At 36.5% G+C, this 22,370-nt stretch overlaps 1 protein-coding gene across 1 annotated transcript in view; it reads left to right on the top strand.

The window, feature by feature from the left end:
- Positions 1–2,334: 2,334 nt before the first annotated feature.
- Positions 2,335–22,370, top strand: part of LOC306883508 (copper-transporting ATPase 1-like) — a 38,600-nt gene continuing 18,564 nt past the window's right edge. The window contains exons 1-8 of the mRNA XM_079438809.1: positions 2,335–2,714; positions 3,721–3,847; positions 7,115–7,580; positions 9,211–9,894; positions 11,608–11,832; positions 12,685–12,848; positions 12,946–13,107; positions 15,810–15,886. Coding sequence (XP_079294935.1) covers positions 3,728–3,847; positions 7,115–7,580; positions 9,211–9,894; positions 11,608–11,832; positions 12,685–12,848; positions 12,946–13,107; positions 15,810–15,886 — 1,898 coding nt within the window. The 5' untranslated portion in view covers positions 2,335–2,714; positions 3,721–3,727. The remainder of the gene's footprint in view (positions 2,715–3,720; positions 3,848–7,114; positions 7,581–9,210; positions 9,895–11,607; positions 11,833–12,684; positions 12,849–12,945; positions 13,108–15,809; positions 15,887–22,370) is intronic.

Here is a 22,370-nt window from a genome sequence, read left to right as displayed (position 1 = left end):
TGTTTGGGGGAAATGGACGTTTTTAACATTTCAGTCCTGAACGGTATCGCGCTCGCTACTTTTGGCAACACCAGTACAATGGAATTGTTACTAGTAAAAATGCAGTTACTACGAGTAACGCTGAAAACATTAAAGTGCCCCTATTATGGATTTTTGAAAATTACCTTTCATGCAGAGTGTAACAAAGCTCTAAGTGAATGAAAACATCCTGCAATGTTTTAAAGGGGTCATATTATGCTACATGCACTTTTACAAGTTGTTTGAACTGAAATGTGTGTTGGCAGTGTGGGTATACAACCACCCTATAATGATAAAAATCCACCCAGTGGTTTTTCTTAAATCTACTAAAATCTTTACCCCTTTCTCAAATCGAGCCAATCTCTGTGTGACGTCACACGGATGGAGGCCCCTCCCACAATAGTTTGATTGACAGTAGCGCTTCAGCACAGACTGCATTGGTGTCTTATCTCAGACCCGCCCTGAGTGACCTGTCATCAGTTGTTTCACCGCCGGACAAGATGACTGCTAAGCGATTGTGGTGTTTTGTTGTTGGATGTAATAATGAACATAGCAGTCGTCATTTCCTCCCGTCATCTGAGCGGCTGAACAGGATTACGTTTGTTTTTGAAGGGAATGCGCCCTCGATCTGCCTAAATGCGTCTATGTTCGCGCGAATAATTCGTGATCCAGCTTCACCTCCAGAAAAAGTGAGTACAAGGTTTTTTAAATGAATCTTTGCAAATCGCCTTTCCTAATAATGTGCTAATTAGCAAGTTTCACGATGTATGCGGCTAAAGTAAACAATCCCTCAGAGAGCGGCTCGGAAGAGAGGGGCGGAGTCAGCAGAGCTCATTAACATTTAAATGACACAATATGGCTCTTATTGTGATACGCAATACGAGCAAGAGCTGTTTTTGACAGGGTAATAAAGGTGTTTTTTACTCTACCAATGAATTTTTTTAACCAAACTATGTTACAGACTTTTCATTAAGACCCTGAAGAATAATATCAACTTGTGGAAAATGGGCATTATATGACCGCTTTAAATCTGAAAGTGCAACGTGTATAAAGTTATTGTCTCTCAAAAGAAAGAGCCGACTGCGAATCATTGAAACGAGTCGTTTTAAAACGAATCTTCATGTTGACATCAACGTGAAACATTAGCATATTTCCCGCCCACTTGTTGCCACTAGGTGCTTTTGGAGCGTTAAAAAATGCTGTACATAAAGCAGATCGACCAATCATAAATCGACCAATCACCACAGATTAGCGTCACGCAAAGGAGGGGTTTGGAAAAATTAATCGTTTGGGAGTCGTTGAGCAAATAAGGTAAAAAATAATAGCATATTTTAAGAAAATTAAAGTGTTTTGTGACCTTGCATGCTTGTCAACCTGTTGTTGGGGACTCCCAAAATCAAAATATGAATATTTCATAACCCATAATAGGGGCACTTTAAAAGCTTATTCAGCTTGCCATACTCGCTACTAAAGCAGATCTAACAAAACAGTGTACTGATATTGTTATATGATGTATCTGATATATAATTTTTTTTTTTTTGTTAAAAATAAATTTATAGAACAGCGGTGTTGGATGTTGAGCTCAAATAAAAATACAGTAGTTTACAGTGTTGGGGGTAACGCATTGCAAGTAACGAGAGTTATATTAATATTACTTTTTTCAAGTAACTAGTAAAGGAACGCATTACTTTTTAATTTATAAGAAAATATCTGAGTTACTTTTTCCCATTTATTGACTAACAGTGCACTGTGTGAACATGTTACTGTAGCTCTAGACTAAATGTGAATGTGCATTAATTCATCCCACTCCCAAGAAAACAGATTTAGTATTCATCAAAATGAATTAAAACAGTGAAATGCAAACTCAGAATATGACGCAAATCTGCAATAATTAAATATGTTAAACAACACAAATGTATCTAATCCCATTTTATTAACCAATGTCTTTGCTGCTGACCTTTGATGATCCAGTTCAACCATAATAATAAGCTAAAAGGACTTTAGATAAACTAACAATTGTGCTTCATTGTTTTTTTAATTGCTGACTAGTGTTGAACCTTCTTCTCCTGCGTTCCGCTTTACAGACGTGAATTTACTCTTCCTTCAGCCTGAGGTTTATTCATACAATCAAGCCCTGCTCATATTTAAAAAGTAACGCAAAAGTAACGTAACGCATTACTTTCCATAAAATAGTAACGTAATTAGCTACTTTTTTTAGAGAGTAACGCAATATTGTAATGCATTACTTTTAAAAGTAATTTTCCCCAACACTGGTAGTTTATCCTCTCACAAACTTCCCATGCGTGGCGACGCATTACTGAAGCCCTTGACGACGTCTGCGCAGTCGGCACCGGTTGTTGACGCTCTTGAACACGCTGGGAAAGATGTGCGTTGTAGTCTGTGTGATAACCCCACATTCCGCATGGATTTAACAATCTCCAGCCTGACTTCTGTAAGGACACACTCTCCTGCTGTGGGCACACACCACACACGCTTGTGTCTCGCTCGATGTGGACCGGTTTTATACAAGTGAGGACCCAAAGGCTGCTGGAGACGAGGGAAAGTACATGTTAGCCAGCTAACTGCTGCTGTCACAGTGAAAGCGACAGTAAAACTTCCCTAACAAGTGTCTTAAACATCCTGCGAGGCTCAAACTCGCTGTTCCTGTGACTCTGGATCATCACCTCGTCTAAAAGGTAAACAAATCGTGCTGTTTTGCGCGCTTAGCATCTGTTGTTTATGTTAGCTTGAGGGCAGAGAGTCCAAACGAGGCACAAATCTGCTCCTCATATACACTAATATACGTTTTATTATGTTTTTATGACATATCAAAACTTGGTTTTATTAATAATTAGCAGTATTTCGGATGAAACTTGTCAAGTGTTGATTATCGAGCAGTAATCTAGTGTTTATCATGTCGCTCGGATTATAATTAGTTATATTAGTTAATGAGGTGACACTTATAACAAGCTTAATGCATTAAATAACACAAACAAAGAGAAATACGTTTGTTACAGTTATTATTAACGTTGTTATTTGTTTATTATAAGTTAGTAACAGTTTGATTTTTCAATAAAGTATTAGTAAATGTGAAATTAACTAAGATTAATAAATACATTAGTGTTAGTTTGTTGATTAATGCAGTTAACTAATAATAAACCTTATTAAATGTTACTGTTAATAATTATTGTTTCATAGACCTAATGTCATACATTGTCTTTATTAAACCAGAGAGATAAAATATCGACTTTAGTTAGTTTTTGTCACTTTTATTAATCTTGTATTAACATATAAACAGGCTTGTGATATTAAAATTGTGTAAATATAGATTTATTTATTCAGCTGGAAGGCATTAAATTCAAATTAATTCCAATCAGTAACATTCACAAGGTGTTTAGTGGGTTAATTATGTTTAATTGTTAGGACAGTCAAGTTTATTTTATGAGACTGTTATTAAAATGAACAGTTTTGTTATGTTTAATACTAGCAAAAACTACTTATAAAAGTGCCATCTTTTGGTCTTGATAATACCATTCATGCATTTGTTTTTCATAGTTTGCTTTTGTTTCAAATATGCTGCAAAACTGCCCAGACAACAGTGGTTGAAGAAAATGACTGGTGTTTGGTCTCGCGGGTCAGAAAGCTGCTTGTATGTCCAGTGTAATGTTTGTACATGCCGTCTTGTTTGGTCTCATCTTCCAGAGGAGGAATGGCGTTGAGCGCTAACCTGTGTTGTGTGACTCTGGGGGTCGAGGGCATGACCTGCGGCTCCTGTGTCCAGTCCATTGAGAGCCGGATTGGGGGTCTGCCAGGTGTCAATCATATACAGGTGAGAGCGACATTAATGCTAACCACACCAAATAACAATGAGTCGACGTGATGATAACCTCCGTTGTTATCTTTAAATTAATCTGTTTATGAATGCAATTATGACCGTGCATGCTTGGCTAGATAACAAAAGTGTTACTACTTCCTTGTGTGGGTTTCAGTCTATAAACATTTCCTTTTAGTGTAGTTTCAGTAAACGTCGTGCAAAATATGTTATGTATGTAAAATATATTTGTTTGCAGTATTTAAAATTTTAATTAGTGCTGTCAAATGATTAATCGCATCCAAAATAAAAAGTTTTGTTTACATAATATATATGTGTGCACTGTGTATTTTTATTATGTATATATAAATAAACACATCCATGTAGAGATTTCAGAAAAATGTTGTTTATATATTAAATATATTTATATATATACATGTAAATAAATTTAAATTTTCAAAATATATACTATATGTGTGTGCATTTATATGTACATAATATATATAAAAAGTACACACATATTATGTAAACAAAATGTTTTATTTTGGATGCGATTAATTGTTTGACAGCAGTAAGATTTAATATCTTCATGCCTCATAAGTTGCATATGTATGTTAAACAGCTATGTATTTAGTTGTATATTAAAGGTTTTGTTTCACAACGAAACATTTAATATATAATTTTAATAGACCGTAACGTATCCAAGATTATTGCTAGACTAAATATGGTTTATTACTGATCTGAGCATATGTTTAGTTTCACTATTATTAACACATTTCTTATGTGGTATTTAAGCTTATGGAGCTTCCCACAATAATAATGAGTGTAAATTTCATCCTTTATCCCTAAACAAACATATAAATCTAGCTAAGCAACAGATTAAATTTCCAGGTGTCATTTTTCCATGAATCATTGTATGTGACTAGACTCTCTGGGTGGCTGACAAAGCAATCTGACAGAAATATATGGTGGTAATAATATTTGCCAGAGCCTTCCCTCCAGCAACAGTCGCGTAATTGAAGAAAGCCACTCATATGTTCAGCTTAGAGACAAAACCTAATTGTTGCTAATTCGTCCTGCCCTTTCCCTTAAAACACAGTTACCCTGCAGACACGGGTCAAATGAGCGGATAATTTAATAGTTTGTTTGTCTAAGATGCTGTTTTAACCTTTAAAAGGTCGTCTGTTGACTAGTACTGTCAAATGCCAAATACTGTAAATGTCTTTGTTCAACACAGAAACAAACCGTAATCTTCTGTCTAAGAGAGCAGTCAATGCACTGAACACAAAGAAGCAGCTAGAATTGTGCTTATCGTGCAGAAACAAACTTCCTGGTGTCTCCTCGTGAGGATTTGAGGGTTTAAGGGTCATCTGATGATATGTGAATCACCAGCGTGAGCTGCCTGAGGAATCACATGCACACGCGATAGTTTAAAGCTCATGCAAATGTAATGATTAGCAAAACACATGCTTAAAGAAATTCATTAATACCTACACCACCATTCAAAAGATTGTGATCAGATTTTTTTTTTATGTGTTTTTTAAAAGAAGTGCCCACCATCATTTATTTAATCAAAAATACAGTTAAAATATTTTGAAAATATATATATATTTTTTTTATTTAAAATAAGTTTTCCATAAAGTAGATTTTTTTTCTGTGATGTCAAAGCTGTATTTTCAGCATCATTACTCCAGTCTTCTGTGTCACATGATCCTTCAGAAATTATTCTGATATGCTGATTGTTATCAATTTTGAGAACAGCTTTTGCCACCTAATATTTTTTTGGAACCTGTAATACTTTTTTTACAGTATTCATACAAAATAGAGCTCAAATAATACGTTTTTGCTATGACTTTTTATCAATTTAACATATCCTTGCTGAATAAAAGCACCAATTACTTTAAAAAAATAAAAGAAAGGGAAATACCTTGTCCCCAATGTTTTGAACGGTAGTGTATATTGTTACAAAAGATTTCTGTTTTGAATAAATGCTGTTTTTTTAACTTTTTATTAATCAAATAGTCTTGAACAGTTTATCACAGGTTCCAAAAAATATTAAACAGCATTGAAAGATTGTGTATCTTTAGTTAGATGCGTTTACATGTGACTGCACCTCAGATGCAATCAACAGAAACTGTCTGTAAAGATGTGAACCAAATGGTCCATATGTTTAGAATAAGAAAAGAACAGCACTCCTCAGGAACTTCTTTTAGAACTGCGAGAGATCCCAACAGTATCTATCTATTTTTCCTGGCCTTTATGTCTTCAGGTATAAAGTTCTGTCTCACAGGAGAAGCTAGGACACTTGCAAGGGTTAAGATATTTTAAAGAATGACAAGCTAACATCGCTGTTGAAGACCTGCTACACAGCTACTTTCAAGAAATTCTTCTCCCCACAAGAACTCTGGTCAAGCTTACTTATTTTATTAATTAGAGAAACCTAATGCATTGGTGAGCCACCCAAACCACTGCTCAGCCAAATACAGCAAAATCTAACAGCATCCCAAAAGTTTCCAACACTGATAATAAATCAGCATATTAGAATGATTTCTGAATTAGGATCTTCAAAATTCAGCTTTGCATCAGAGAAATGTTATATTTAAGTATATTAAAATAAAAAACGGTAAAATTATTTCACAATATTACTGTTTTTTCTGTATTTTTAATCACATAAACTCCTTGATGAGCATACACGACTTCTTTAAAAACCATAAAAATCTTACTGATCCCAAAAGAATATTGCAGCAAAAGAAAATTTTATAGTGCTGTCAAATGATTAATCGCAATTTATCGAATTCAAAATAAAAGCTTTGTTTACATAATATATATGTGTGTGTACTGTGTATATTTATTATGTATATATGAATGCACACACATACAGTATATATTTTGAAAATATTTACATGTATATTTATTTTTGTATCATTTGTATTCTATACAAATATATTTGATATATAAACAAAGCATATTTTTCGTAAATATATGCATGCATTCATAATAAATATACACAGTGCACACACATATATATTATGTGAACAAAAACTTTTATTTTGAATGCAATTAATGGTTTGACAGCAGTAATTTAAACAAATATCATGCATTAGAGTACAGCTGGAACGCTGCATTAGGCATCATTGTATAAGAGGTGTTGTGCAATCATAAGCACGTGTGGTATTTCTAGTTACTGGAACAATGCTGCTCTACGAGTAACCGTGTGGCTTTCATTGGGCAGTTTACTATTTTAGACGACAGATTAGCACATTATGAGCTTTTTCTGTTCCACAGGTGTCTCTGGAGCTGAGTAATGCAACTGTGACATATGACCACACTCGCCATGGACCAGAATCCCTAGCAGAGGCCATTGAAGACATGGGCTTTGAGTGCAGCCTGACAAACGCCACGTCAACACCAGTCCAAACAGAAACCAAAGTCTTCAGCACAGCAGGCTGTAGCACAGACTCTATCCAGCAGGCACGGAGCGCGCTGGCCCGAACTCAAGGGGTGGTGGAGACGCAGGACAGCGCTGATAACCAAGGCCTGGCTGTCACATTTGTCCCGTCTCTGATCAGTGCGGAGCAGCTTGGGGAAGTGATGAGCTGCCTGGCTCCTGATGCGCAGGAAGGGCCGAGTTCTCGCTCCTCCAGCGGAGTGGAAGCGGTGAAAATGCGTATTGAAGGAATGGTTTGCCTGTCCTGCACTACAACCATAGAGGGCAAGATTGGGAAGTTAAAAGGCGTTGAGAAGATTAAAGGTATGAAGCCTGTGACATTTGCCTGCGCTTCAGTAAAACAATCTCAAGTGTTGTTAGATTGAACTTCAACATTTACTGTTGAATGATGTCATGCATCGTGAAGTTTAAATGGTAAAATCAAGGTTAAAGTTGTTGACATTGTGCCATTGTACTGTAGATAAGAAATGAGATCTTACACAATCTATACATTGAGGTTGACCTTCCCTTTCTCATATCTTGCTTAAAGTTGCACTAAGGCAAGGCCGTAAGCAGAGCTGGGTTGATTACTTGCATATTGTAGTCCATTACAGATTACATGATGAAAACTGTAGTTAGTAATGTAATCTAGGTTACTCATTTTAGGTAATGTATTCTGACTACTTTTTAAAATTACTTTTAGATTATTGTTTTTATCCATTTTATTCTAAGCTTACCATTAAACATAGCATATTCATATAAAAAAAGCAAAGAAAAAAATTATTCAATTTTTTCCCATGCATATGATATTTCAAGTAAATATTTTAAGGCGTTTGGCCAACAAAAACTTTTGGAAATCCCTGCATCACTGTTTCCCTGGGAGAATATATATATATATATAAAAATTCATTCTCTGCCTGTAGGAGAGAATTGATTACAAATAAATCATTGCTGCATTATATGAACAAATATTAATAAAGATTAAAAATGACACGCCCAAAGTCTTCCAGGTCTGAAATATTTTTGTCCAGATTTCCAGGATCAACAGTTACTGAAGGTCACTGGATATGATGACTACATAGTGTTTCACAGCTATACATCACACATGTTTAATAACTTACATCATTATTATAATTTTGTTTCAATTAATGGTTGCAAATTTATTGACATGACATTTGTGAATATAGTTCAAGCTTCAGTAAATGACACATAGTAGGATTTTTAGTAAGGAAGAGTTAAAAAAGAAGAGTTATGGCGAATCAATATAACATGAATAATGTATTGCCTAAATTGAATGAATAATCATGTAATCTATAAAAAACTAACTATATTTAGCAGACCAGGCTAAAAATCGAACTTTTTAAGCCCCGTTCACACCAAGGATGATAACTATAAAGATAACGATAGTAGCATCCACACCAGGGAGCGATATCGTCTGTTTATTCTCAGTGCACGCTGCTATAATTTAATATTGAGAACGTTTTTTAGAACTATATCTTCATCGTTATAATTATAGTTATCGTTCACGGTGTTGTTTCTTGGCCTCCACAAAGTATGCATTAAAGAGACCTAAGGCCTTGAAATATGGCATACTGTCATGCCATAAAATATGGCATTTTTTTTTCAGTACCAGTCCAGTCTTTTTTTTTATATACAGAGGATGTTAAATTTGTATGTTGTCACTTTGAGAAATTCAATGAAAATGCATAAAAATATTAACAGATGACTGTACTTAATACCAAATAAAAAGCTGAAAATAATGCTCTAAGAACCATTTATGTTTTATATGGTCTGAAAATTTACTGAGAGGTTTAGAAATTTGAGTCTGGAAAAGTATGGAATTTTGAAATGGAACCCTGTTATTTATTGAGACGAGTGCGTATTCTTATTAACCCTTAAAGATACTAACATTTCCTGAGTATTATTGATTTTGGTTTTGTCTGTGCTGTTTCAGTCTCTCTAGAATCCCAGGAGGCCGCTGTAGTGTACCTGCCTTACGTCATCACGGTGGATGAGATTGTGAACCAAATCGAGGTGGTTGGTTTCAAAGCCGTTGTTAAGTCAAAACCTCGCCAGTTAAAGCTTTCAGCGAGTGAAGTAGAGCGCCTGCTCAGCGCTCCCAAACAGACTGCCGCCTCTCCGGAGGAGAAGCTTTCAGAGCCATCCACAGACTCCAGCATCACTACAGTGCTTCAGGTGACAGGAATGCACTGCAAGTCTTGCGTGGTCAATATTCAGGACAATATATCCATGCTGCCTGGAGTGAGTTCGGTCGTCGTGTCCTTGGAGAACAGACAAGCTTCGATTCAACACAACCCAAAACAAATCTCAGCGGTGGAGCTACAGAAAGCCATCGAAGGCCTTCCTCCAGGGAATTTTAAAGCTATCCTCCCAACTTCCCAAGAGCCAAGCTTCCTCCAGCCGCTGGTGTCAGTCACAGAGATCCACATCGAGGGCATGACCTGTGGCTCCTGTGTTAAGTCCATCGAGGACATGATCTCCCAGAAGAAAGGAGTGAGATCGGCCCAAGTGTCACTGGCCAATCATCAGGGAACCTTTGAGTTTGACCCTTTAGTGATGACCCCTGAGGAGCTGAGGGCCAGCATTGAGGACATGGGCTTCGATGCTTTTCTCCCTGGTAAGTGCTTCTATCTTCCCTTCTTTACTACTGACAGTTATATAGACTGGATAACAGCTCTAAATTGTCCCAATTATGGTGCTTTTGGGTCATAAATACCTCTGATGCAGCACTTAACAAAAACATAATTAGTGCTAGTAGATTACTTACAAATTGTAGTCTGTTACTGATTCTAAATTACATGGCAAAAATTGTAGTTAGTAACGTAATCCATTACATTACACATTTTCAGAGTACTTTTTGATGACTTTTGACCTAACTCGTTTATCACATTGATTTAAATCGGATGATCTTGCATCATATTTATATGCAGGGGTTTGTGAGTTCAATGAAAACTAAATCATAAAAAAGTAAAATTAAAATAAATAATTTCAAAATAACAACGATCAAAATAAAGCGCTTACCAAAAAAGATTAAACATTTTATTTGTCTATATGTCATGTGACCAGTAACTAACACTGGAACTGAGAACATGCAAATGTGTTACTTAATTATTAACTTTTTACCTTAAAATCTTAGGGGTACTTCAAGTAAATATATTAGAAGAAAGAGGTTCTTGTGACAAAAAAAGTTTGTGAATCCCTGCATTACTTGTAAATAAAAAATAATGTGAATTTGTGCGTTTTAATGTGTTTGAAAGACCAAATAAAATATGTAAAAAAAATAAATCATGTAATAAAATATGTGTTAGGTCATGTAATAAAAAAGTGTTAGGTTACCCAAAAATTTTAATTCAGTTAAATCTGCAAGAAAAGTCGTCCATATGAATCTAACCAGTTTAATCCATGTCTTCTGAGGATACATGATGATCACTTTAAATGATGAGCAGATTTAATTTAGGCTCTTCTTCACATGTACACCTTGATCAATGCACATAAATAGAGCTCATCAAATATGGTTAAAATGTGCTTCATGCATGAAAACCAATGAGATTTGTTTTTGCATTTGAGCTTCCATTTACCGTATTTAATACCATATACAGTATGAAGACAGACACTGGATCAAAAAAGGTGCATAACACCAACTTCACAAGGAATATGTTTTGATCATATTTCACCACACTGTAAAATTAACAAAAATAATAAATAACTTTTGCATTAAGATGTGAAGTCTAGTTTAGGGCGGTCATGATTTTCTGGCACTGTGACACTATATAAAAGCACGTTCATTTCCTTCCCAGTTCTCAATAGTGTCATGTGTCTGGATGATTTATTTATAGAATAAGGAAATGCAAGTCATCATGGTGTTATTTACAAAAAAAAAAAAAAAGATATTTTCTTCTTAATATTATTTTTTTCCTTTTTTAAAAAAAAGCTTTGCAGTTGTGAGAATGCTACAGTCTTAATAGTTCTAATAGGTCTTTTGGTGATAAATGTAAACATTTTTTATTTTTTTCATTTGTGGGTAAAATATGAACCAGATATGTTCTTGACAGGTTTATGAGATTCACCTAAAAAAACCACATCTTTACATTTGTCTCGTTCTGTTAACGTTTGATACAATTTTACTTTAGGATAGTATAGTTCACTTTAATTTATCTAAAAGGAACAAACAAGTTAATAAATTCTTAATTTGTGGCCACGATATCTTTATGTTATTGCTTTGGGGTGCAGATTAGGCAATATCAGTAAAAACAGCAACAATGTCCTATATTGTCATTTCCACTGAAACCAATATCAGGTCACCTTTAACTTTGTCCTGTCATGTTTACAGAGACAAATTCATTGGTGCCTTCAGTGGTCAAAAGCCCATCGCCGTCAGCACCGTCTGTCCGGCGCTCGTCGTTATCTCCGGTCTGGTCAGCTGTGAAAGAGAATGAAGCGGAGAGTGACGCTGAGCCTTCAACGAACACTATTTCCAAATGTTTTATCCAGATTGGTGGAATGACCTGTGCCTCCTGCGTGGCCAACATTGAGAGGAACCTGAAGAACGAGCATGGTAATCCCCAGTGCTGTGTTCGTTACTGATTACAGATTACATGATGAAAACTCTAGTTAGTAACATAATCTTTTAGATAATGTATTCTAACTACTTTTAGATTACTTTTTTGTTTTAAACTTACCATTAAATGTACCATATTGATATTAAAAAACATCGTAAAATGCATTAAACGTTGCAATACACCAGGGTTTCCCAAACTGGGCTTAATGTAAGAAATGCAGTGGGTTTGGAATAATTAAATAAAATACAGTGGGCTAAGCTACTAATTAAAAAATAAATTGTAAAATAAAAATTATGTAAACATTTGAACACTAAAAATATAAATAATGTATGTTTTTAATATTTTATATTTAATATAAGTATAATATAATATCGATGATTTATTTGTTTACCTACATGTTAATGTGACCACTGGCCATCATTGTGATTTTTAGGAAGGGAAATTAAAGAATTAGAGAGAATCAATAAATTATGAATAATTTACTTCTATTGTGGGAATGATATGTAATCATATAATCCATTAAAAAGCAATGGTAACTGATTACTATGAGCATTTTAAAATGTAATATACTCACAAGTACTTAATTTTAAAACAAGGAATCTGATTACGCAATTCAGATTACATGTAATTAGTTTCCACCCAGCAATGGTAATCCCTGGTCTTTACAAAACAACATCATGCTTGAATATAATTGCACTGTATTAAATCATAATGATGGTGTCTAAAATTGATCAGAACAAATGTCATAATAATACGTATTATGCTTATTTACATGCACAAATATGTAAATGCTGTGGTAAAATCTAAGAATGTCTGTATTTAATGTGGCATCGTGTCTTTTTCCTCAGGTGTACACTCAGTTTTGGTTGCACTGATGGCCAGTAAAGCCGAGGTTCGATACAGCCCGTCGATCATCGATCCTCAGAGAATAGCAGAGTTTATCCGAGAGCTCGGTTTCACGGCTTCAGTGATGGAGAATTATGACGGCTCTGATGGTACCCTGGAGCTTGTGGTTAGTATGTCCGCAGCTCTTATTGTCGATTTTTGACCCATTTTTTTTATTTTTTATCATCAAGACAAGTTTGTGGATGACGTGTCTGTTTTAATAGGTCAGAGGGATGACATGTGCCTCCTGTGTTCACAAAATTGAGTCTAACCTAATGAAGCAGAAGGGCATCCTCTATGCTTCAGTTGCCCTGGCAACCAATAAAGCCCACATCAAATATGACCCAGAAGTGACCGGCCCGAGAGATGTGATCAGATGGATAGAGGTGAATTCACTTTAATGTTCTCTCACACACACACACATAATATATATATATATTTATATATATTAGGGGTGTCCCCAACTAAGGATTTTCATAGTTGAATCTGAATTTTCTAATCTTGCCGATATTCAACTGATAGTCTAATCATATGTTTGGGGGCGGGGCAAAATACATTATCAAGAGTCAAGTCAGACACAGTCATAATTACTGACGTTAGCACACAGGGAAAATGTGTAACGGACAACTCGCTGATACAAACGGGGTAAATAATGTTTTGATTAAAAGATAAACGTCAGCGAAACCCTCAGAAATTCACAAGATTTTATTTACAATACAGTAGTTTTTAATGTTCTGCATTTCTGTTTTGAGCTGCAATGAAGCATCTCATAGCAGGTTTTTAATCAAAGGGATTTAACTTTATAATTTATCTCCGCCTATAGAATACGCTTTGTTATTTATACAACATAATATTACGACTTATAGGCTATCTGAACGAAATGTACATGTCATGAACGTGTCTGCGCCGCTCTGAATGAACTCCTTTTGCTGACGCGTTCTTCACGCAACAATATGTAGAAACACGGCAGCTAAACTCTAAAACTTCACAGCGCTTTATTATAATAGTGTTCTCATCATAATGTTATGTATATGACAGTCCCTGTCATAGTTATTAATATTCTGCATTCATTGTTGTTTGTCCTGCTCGCGCTGCACACTGAAGGGATAATCACCGTACCTCAATGAAGCGCTTTACTGCAGGGCAACTCGACCAAATGCATCATATATGAGATTAATAATATATATATGTATATAATCTAATTTTAGTTGCTAATTTTAGATAATGCATTCTGACTACTTTTAGATTACGTTTTGTTTTAAATTTACCATTAAATGTACCACATTGATATAAAAAAAAAAATAATAATTTATTGATAGCAACATCATAAAATGCATTAAACTTTACATTTCACCAGGGTTTCCCAAACTGGGCTTAATGTAAGAAATAATAATTAAATAAAATGCAGTGGGTTAAGCTACTAATTAAATAATAAATTGTAAAATAAAAATTATGTAAACGTTTGAACACTAAAAAATTAATATTTTATGTTTTTTTACATTTTATGTTTAATATAAGTATAATATGTATATGTATGTATGTATGTATGTGTTTATATATACAGTAATGGACAAAAATATCGGAACCTTTGGTAAATATGATCAAAGAAGGCTGTGAAAATTAATCTGCATTGTTAATCCTTTTGATCTTTTATTCACAAAAATCTAACCTTTCATTGGATATAAAAATAAATGTTTTTCTCAAATACACGTTGGCCACAATTAACGGCACCCTTTTATTTACTTTTTGAAACCTCCATTTGCCAGTTTAACAGCTCTAAATGTTCTCCTATAATGCCTGATGAGGTTAGAGAACACCTGACAAGAGATCAGAGACCATTCCTTCATCCAGAATCACTCTAGATCCTTTAGATTCACAGCTTCTTCTCTTCAGTTCACCTCACTCATTTTCTACAGGGTTCAGGTCAGAGGACTGGAATGGCCAGCAGAAGCTTGCTTTTGTGCTCAGTGACCCATTTTTGTGTTGTTTTTGAGGTTTGTGTTTGGATTATTGTACGGTTAGAAGATCCAAACGTGGCCCATTATAAGATTTCTAACAGAGTCAGTCACTTATTGATTTTTTTTATCTGTTGGTGTTTGATAGAATCCATGATGTACAGCAGTACAATTTCATTGTACACATGGGGTACTTTTTATTCCTGTGTTCACCAAACCCATCTTCAGTGTTTGTTGCTAAAAAGCTCATTTTTTAGTTCCATCTGACCATAGAAGCCAGTCCCATTTGAAGTTCCAGTCGTGTCTGATAACTGAATATGCTGGAGTTTGTTTTTGGATGAGCTTGGAGAATTTTTCTTGAAACCCTCCCAAACAACATGTGGTGATGTAGGTGCTGTTTGACCATTTTGTTTTAAGGTTTTCTGACCCCGAGACTCAACTATTTTCTGCTATTCTCCAGCTGTGGTCCTTGGAGAGTCTTTAGCCACTCAAACTCTCCTTCTCACCGTGCATTAGGACGATATAGAGACACGTCCTCTTCCAGGCAGTTTCGTAACATTTTATGTTGATTGGAAATTCTTAATTATTGCCCTGATGGTGGAAATGGGAATTTTCACTGCTCTAGCTCTTTTCTTAAAGCCACTTCACTAATTTGTGAAGCTCAATTATCTTTTGCTGCACATCAGAAATATATTCTTTGGTTTTTCTCATTGTGATGGATGATTAAGGGAATTTGGGCTTTGTTTTCCCTCCTATTTATATTTCTGTGAAACAGGAAGCCATGGCTGGATAATTTCATGTTCATAATCACCCTGGAGTGCTCAAAATATGAATGGGAATATACTTCAGATAAATTTTACACATAAGATTTTCTAGGGGTGTCAATAATTGTGTCCACACACACACACGTGCGATTTTAAATAGTTCAGCAATTTGATACGCATAAAGTATGATAATCAGTGATTGTTTTTACATCAAGAGCACTGTTTTTACTTGGTATTCTGAATCAGTTACTTATTAAGTTTTGTGTCAGTTCAATATGTTCTGGAACAAAGCTATAAATAATATCATAGGGAACCACAATTACCATTTTGTAGCATGTGTTCTGACATGAACTTCCCTTTTTTGATCAGAACATGGGATTTACAGCCTCTCTGGTGAAGAAAGATCGTCCTGGGAGTCACTTGGATCACAGCCGTGAGATCCAACAGTAAGTACATGAGCGAATAAGAGCAGTACTTTTCTGGAATAAATGTTTTTAAAACATAATTACCTAACATAATAATCATAGAATTTCAACATAACTTCTTTGTTCAAATGCTGTTTCCAGAGGTATTAAATAATTGTTTCAAAACCTAGTGAGCTGCCTTGCTGACCACTGCCTACCTTCAGCCTCTTAGGAAGCTTCAGAATTAAAACAAATCCTCCTGAGTGACTCATTTGAAGAGCTTTACATTGTGCCACGCAATATAGCGATCCTTATGTGATGCACGTGGTAGACTATATTAGAGTCTGAAATTTTAGGAAGGGTCATCGAACAGTCAAAAATATATTTAGCTGAAACCATGATCCTTGTTGATTCATAAAATGCAATCAGTGGCTGCCCGTTTTTTTTTTTTTTAAAGAATAAAAATAAAAAGCAAATCAAGGACCAAAAAATTATTACCCGTGGCTCCTGACTATATATTGAGGTCTTATGAAGTGAATTGATCGGTCTGTGCAAGAAACCAGACCAGACCATTATTTACCTGTAATCCAGAGTCTAAGACAAACAGATAAATATGATTATTTTGCATGATCTGTTAAGTAAGAGAGATCATACAAAATGCATGTTATACATTTTTGTGCTGCAAATAATAATTTGAAACTAATTTGATACTGACCTATGACATCCTGTGGAATGACATCTGAATCACATGGATGTAACAGTAAAACAGTTCAGCTCACAGACAAAGACTATGATGAAATGCTGGCAAAACTATTTCACAAATGCTTATAGATCATTAGAATAATTAAAAAAAATGGTAATAGATCATAAAAAATGTTGGCAACAATTTACAGTCTCTTTTGATTTCAAGATGGCGCTGCTTTGTTCGGACGCCGTCCAGGTCGCTCCGCTAAGATTGTGTTTTTAATCTACTTTTTTTCTTACTTTTACTTTCTCTTTTTACACATTTCACATCGGCACTGATCACCTATAACAAAGAAACACTTTTGGACATTGGAAACCGCTACACTAACCTGTTCCAGGACACTTTAGCCACAAATACAGCATGGCCTCTGGAGATTCTTCGGAACGCAGAGATGAACAATAACCCCCCGAGGCGAAGGATCAAGAAACACCGCGGGGAACGCGCTGGATTCGAGAGACTCCGGAAAAGGGCTCACAGTCCTCCTCTTCCGAGCATTCTGCTCGCAAATGTCCAGTCCTTGGAGAATAAGATGGACGATCTTAGAGCCAGGATTAGTTTCCAATGGGACATTAGGGACTGTAACATCCTTTGTTTGTCCGAAACGTGGCTTTCGTCCATGGTCCCGGACACCGCTGTTATGCCAAGTGATAACTTTTCTGTTTTTCGGACGGACAGAACAGCAGAGGCCGGTAAATCCAGGGGTGGAGGTATGTGTTTCACGATTAACAAGAAATGGTGTGATCCCAGGAATATCTCCATTCTGTCGCGTTCCTGCTCGCCTCATCTGGAACATCTTTGCATTATCTGCCACCCATTTTATCTGCCCCGGGAGTTTTCATCGATCATAGTTACTGCTGTGTACATTCCACCACAGGCAGACACCGGCTTGGCTTTGTCTAAGCTTCACCATGTGCTCAGTGGCTACATTAACAAACATCCTGACGCTGCCTTTATCATCGCAGGGGACTTTAACAAAGCCAGCCTCAAGCAGGTCATGCCGAACTTTCATCAACATTTATCCTGTCCAACTAGAGGACCGAATACACTGGATCATTGCTACACTCAGTTCAAGAATGCCTACAAAGCCCGCTCACTACCGGCTTTTGGCAAATCGGACCATGCCGCCATTTTCCTCACACTGGAATACAAACAAAGGCTCGTTCAGGATCCTCCGGTGCAGAGAGTAGTGACGCGCTGGTCCTCCCACTCAGAAGCTATGTTGCAGGCGGCTCTTGATGACGTCGACTGGGACATGTTCCGGGCGAGTTCTTCTGATGTCAGCGAGTTCACGGATGTAGCATTGAGCTTTGTAAACACGCTAACCGAGCAAGCTACAGAAACAATAACGATAAGGACATTCTCCAACCAGAAACCGTGGGTGGACAGAACAAACCGTGCTGCGGTTAACACACGCACTGCCGCTTACAATGAGGCCCTTCTGACCGGGAATATGAGCGAGTACAAAGCATCGTGCTATGCTCTCCGTCACGCAATAAGAGCCGCTAAACACAGATACAGAGAGAGAATTGAGTCTCATTTCCAGCTCAATGACTCTCGACGGATGTGGCAGGGACTGAGGACCATCTGTGCCTTTGGAAACAAATCCTCCACGGAGGTGAGAGCAGATCCGTTGCTGGCCGACGAGTTAAACATCTTCTACGGCCGCTTCGATTGCAACGGCGGCGGCGCGTCTCTGCCATCCAGGGCGCCAGGAAGCAGCAGGCAGATCAGCGATGATCCTGTAATCACCGTGTCGGAGGATGAGGTTCGGAGGGCGCTAAAGAAAGTGAACGTCAGGAAAGCAGCCGGACCTGATGGGACAACCGGCCGTGTTCTGAGGTCCTGCGTCGATCAGCTCGCTGGTTTGTTCACTTCTATCTTTAATGAGTTCCTTGCTACCTCCGTGGTTCCCACCTCATTCAAAAAATTGATTATTATCCCTGTGCCAAAGAACAATAAACCCTCTTGCCTGAATGACTATCGCACAGTTGCCCTCACATCTGTAGTCATGAAGGTTTTTGAGAGACTTGTAAAGAGCCACATCTGCTCCTCCATACCTGATACTTTGGACCCTCTTCAGTTTGCCTATCGCCCAAATAGATCTACTGACGATGCCATCTCTCACGTCCTCCACTCTTCCCTCACACACTTGGACAGCAACAATGGGAATTATGTAAGGCTGCTATTCATTGACTATAGCTCAGCTTTCAACACTGTAGTCCCCATCAAGCTGGCTTCTAAACTCACAAACCTCGGCCTAAACTCCTCACTCTGTGACTGGATTCAAGACTTCCTCACCGGCAGACCTCAAGTGGTGAAAGTTGGCCAGTTCACCTCAAACTCCATCACTCTGAAAGTGGGAGCCCCACAGGGCTGTGTCCTGAGTCCCCTGCTCTACTCTCTCTACACGCATGACTGCGTATCTTCTCACAGCTCCACATCTATTATCAAATTCGCTGATGATACTGTTGTTCTGGGCCTCATCTCCAACAACGATGAGACCGCATACTTGGATGAGGTAGAGAGACTCACATCATGGTGCCAGGACAACTGTCTCTCTCTGAATGTGAGCAAAACTAAAGAGCTGATCGTGAACTTTAGGAACAGACAGCAGCAGCCCTACACTCCTCTTATGATCAGTGGGACCCCTGTGGAGAGGGTGAGTAACTTCAAGTACCTCGGTATAAACATCTCTGAGAACCTGACTTGGACTACACACATCCAAACACAGGTTAAGAAAGCCAGGCAAAGACTGTACCATCTGCGACAGCTGAGGAAATTCAGGGTCTCACCAGCTATCCTGAAAACTTTCTATTCAGGGACCATAGAAAGTGTATTGACTCAGTGCATCTCAGTGTGGTATGGAAACAGCTCCAATCAGGACTGCAAAGCACTACAGAGAGTTGTGCGCTTAGCTGAGCGCATCTCAGGGTCTGCTCTCCCCTCTCTGCAGGACATCTACCTCAAACGCTGCAAAAATAGAGCTGTCAAAATAATCAAGGACTCTAATCACCCTGGTAACCATCTATTAACTTTGCTTCCATCTGGAAAGCGCTTCTGTAGCCTGATGGCAAAAACTGAGAGACTTAGGAGGAGCTTCTTCCCCCAGGCCATCAGGCTCCTAAACTCTAACTCTGTGTCATAACATCACTTGACTCCATGTAAATATCACCATATCAATAAGCTAATCATAATTTTTCTCTACCTCATATTGCTGCTATTTACATACCCTGTACAACGTTTTTATACCGTTCTTTATTACTATTTAAGTCAACAAAATACTGACCTGCACATTTATATTTTTTATCTTTTATTTTATTCCTTATTTTTCTACTTTTCTTTTCCTTAATATTTGTATTCTATATAATTGCACTGTCCTTGGAGCGGACCTGACCTACATTTCACTGCTGGTTATACTCTGTATAATTGTGTATGTGACAAATACAAATCTTGAATCTTTTGTTAAGATTATTTAATGCATTAACTAACGTGAACTAACAATGAACAATCTATTTTTAGATAATTTATATATTTTTTAATGTTAGTTAATACTAACATTAAAAATATTAATTTTTTGTTAATTCACATATATAAACTAATGTTAAGATACAACTTTAAATTTTAATAATGTATTACATTTTGGGCTTGACATTAATTAACATTAATAAATGTTATATAATCATTGTTCATGTTAACTAGTATAGTTCAGGAATATAGATTTTAACATTAGTTAATTCAAAACTAACAAACTAAGTATGAACAACATTTCTTACTGTATTTATATTAGTTAGTAAACAATTGTTTATCTTAGTTCATGGTATTGTAACTGATGTACATTAGAAATTTTAATTAATAATGTAGTAGTCAATTTTAAACATATCATTAACTAAGACTCATAAATGCTATAAAAATACTGTTCATGATAACTTATATAATGTTAAAAACTAAAAACTTATTGAAAAGTGTTACAAAAGTTTTAAAGTCATGGCCAAAAATATCGGCACCCTTGGTAAATATGATCAAGGGAGGCAGTGAAAATTAATCTGCATTGTTAATCCGTTTGATCTTTTATTTTAAAATTTCACAAAAACCTTTCATTGGATAATAAGAATTTAAAATACACTTTCTAATTGATCTTATGAACCACTGACAACTCCTAAATAAGTGGTTTGTAAATATCGTAGTATAATCTAGAAATGTTAAATTGATAATTAATGAAGCAATTATTAAACTATATATATATATATATATATATATATATATATATATATATATGCTCAAGAACAAAACATTTATAGCTGTATTCATAAAATGCTTACTAATGCCTATTAATCCTGAAACAACACTTTATAAAGGATGGATTGCCTATTTACTAATACTTAACTAATGATTTATCGTGTGCAGTTATTATAAAGTGTTACCATGTTAGTTAATCAAAATTGTTAATAGATAAAACTTTAAATTTGAATAATGTTTATAAGTTTTGAATATTAACTAACATTAGTAAACGCTATATAAGTATTGTACAGTAATGTTAGTAACTGAAACCTTATTGAAAGTGTTACAGACGTTTTATGTATTGTTGTGTGTATGTTTCGCAGTCTTGATGGTTTGGATTAACCCTTTCATTGCTGAATCCCTCAAATCCAAACTGCCAGAGGGTTACTGTAATGCATGTGCTCGCTGTGCACCGTTTTCCTGATGCCACGGGGGTGGCGGTTGCACTGACGGCTTGGGCCCGTCATCGCTGCTTGCAGCTTTAATGTTACACCTTCTTATTTAAAATAAAACAAAGCAAAGAACAAGTGTCTTATCATTTATTATAAAACGTAGAATTATACATCACTTTGTTGTCCGCGACAAACAATGTAGTTCTGCCATGGAGATTGAAAGAATGCCATCATCTCCCGTTCCGTTGTAGTTTTAAAGGGGACCTATTATGCTGCTTTTTACAAGATGTAAAATAAGTCTCTGCTATCCCCAGAGTGTGTATGTGAAGCTTTAGCTCAAAATACCCAACAGATCATTTGTATAGCTTGTTAAAATTGCCACTTTTCGGTTATGAGCCAAAACGCTCTGTATTTGAGTATGTTGCTTTAATGCAAATAAGCTGGTGCTCCCGGAGAAGAGGGCGGAGCTTCAAGAGATCACGCTCTGGCAATAGCAGTGCTAGCCTTTGCAAATAAACAGTCCCCTATTAGTACAAGCCTGTTATCTTTACATACTCGGTTTCAAAGTCAGTCATCTGATTATACTGTGCATAATAAATTTGTGTTTATGAATTACACAGACAGGGAGCACGGCGGGTTAAAAATAACAACATAGCAGCCACACAACTTTGTTCAAACACCTTATAAAAGTGATTTTTGCACAATAGGTCCCCTTTAAATAAATGATCTGTTCTTTGATATTTATTTGCCGCCGTCACGGCTGATGCTTCTCCGACAAGCTTCTTCGGCTTTTGCCATGACACTGCAGGTTACACAAGCAACATGCCCATGGACACTGCAGACTAGCGGTTCGCAGAAGTATAAATCAGGCTTTAGGGGCCATTCAAACATTGCTGTGAAAAATGCAAGATTAAGGTAGAGGTCTATATCCCGCACCCACCCGCTCCCGCCATATATTCACTCTTTGTTCACCTGCTGTCCGCTTTGAATAATTTTCTTCCCGACCGCTCCCGCTCCCGTTTCCAGAATCACACATTTAAATTTCCTTTACTGAAAGAAAGAGAGAGAGGCTAACAAATAAGTGTAGTCTGCACAAAATTGTATTTATTTT

The sequence above is a fragment of the Barbus barbus genome (assembly GCF_936440315.1).
Source record: "Barbus barbus genome assembly, chromosome: 17".
Lineage (NCBI taxonomy): Eukaryota > Metazoa > Chordata > Actinopteri > Cypriniformes > Cyprinidae > Barbus > Barbus barbus.
This window is presented reverse-complemented; position numbering and strand designations above follow the sequence as displayed.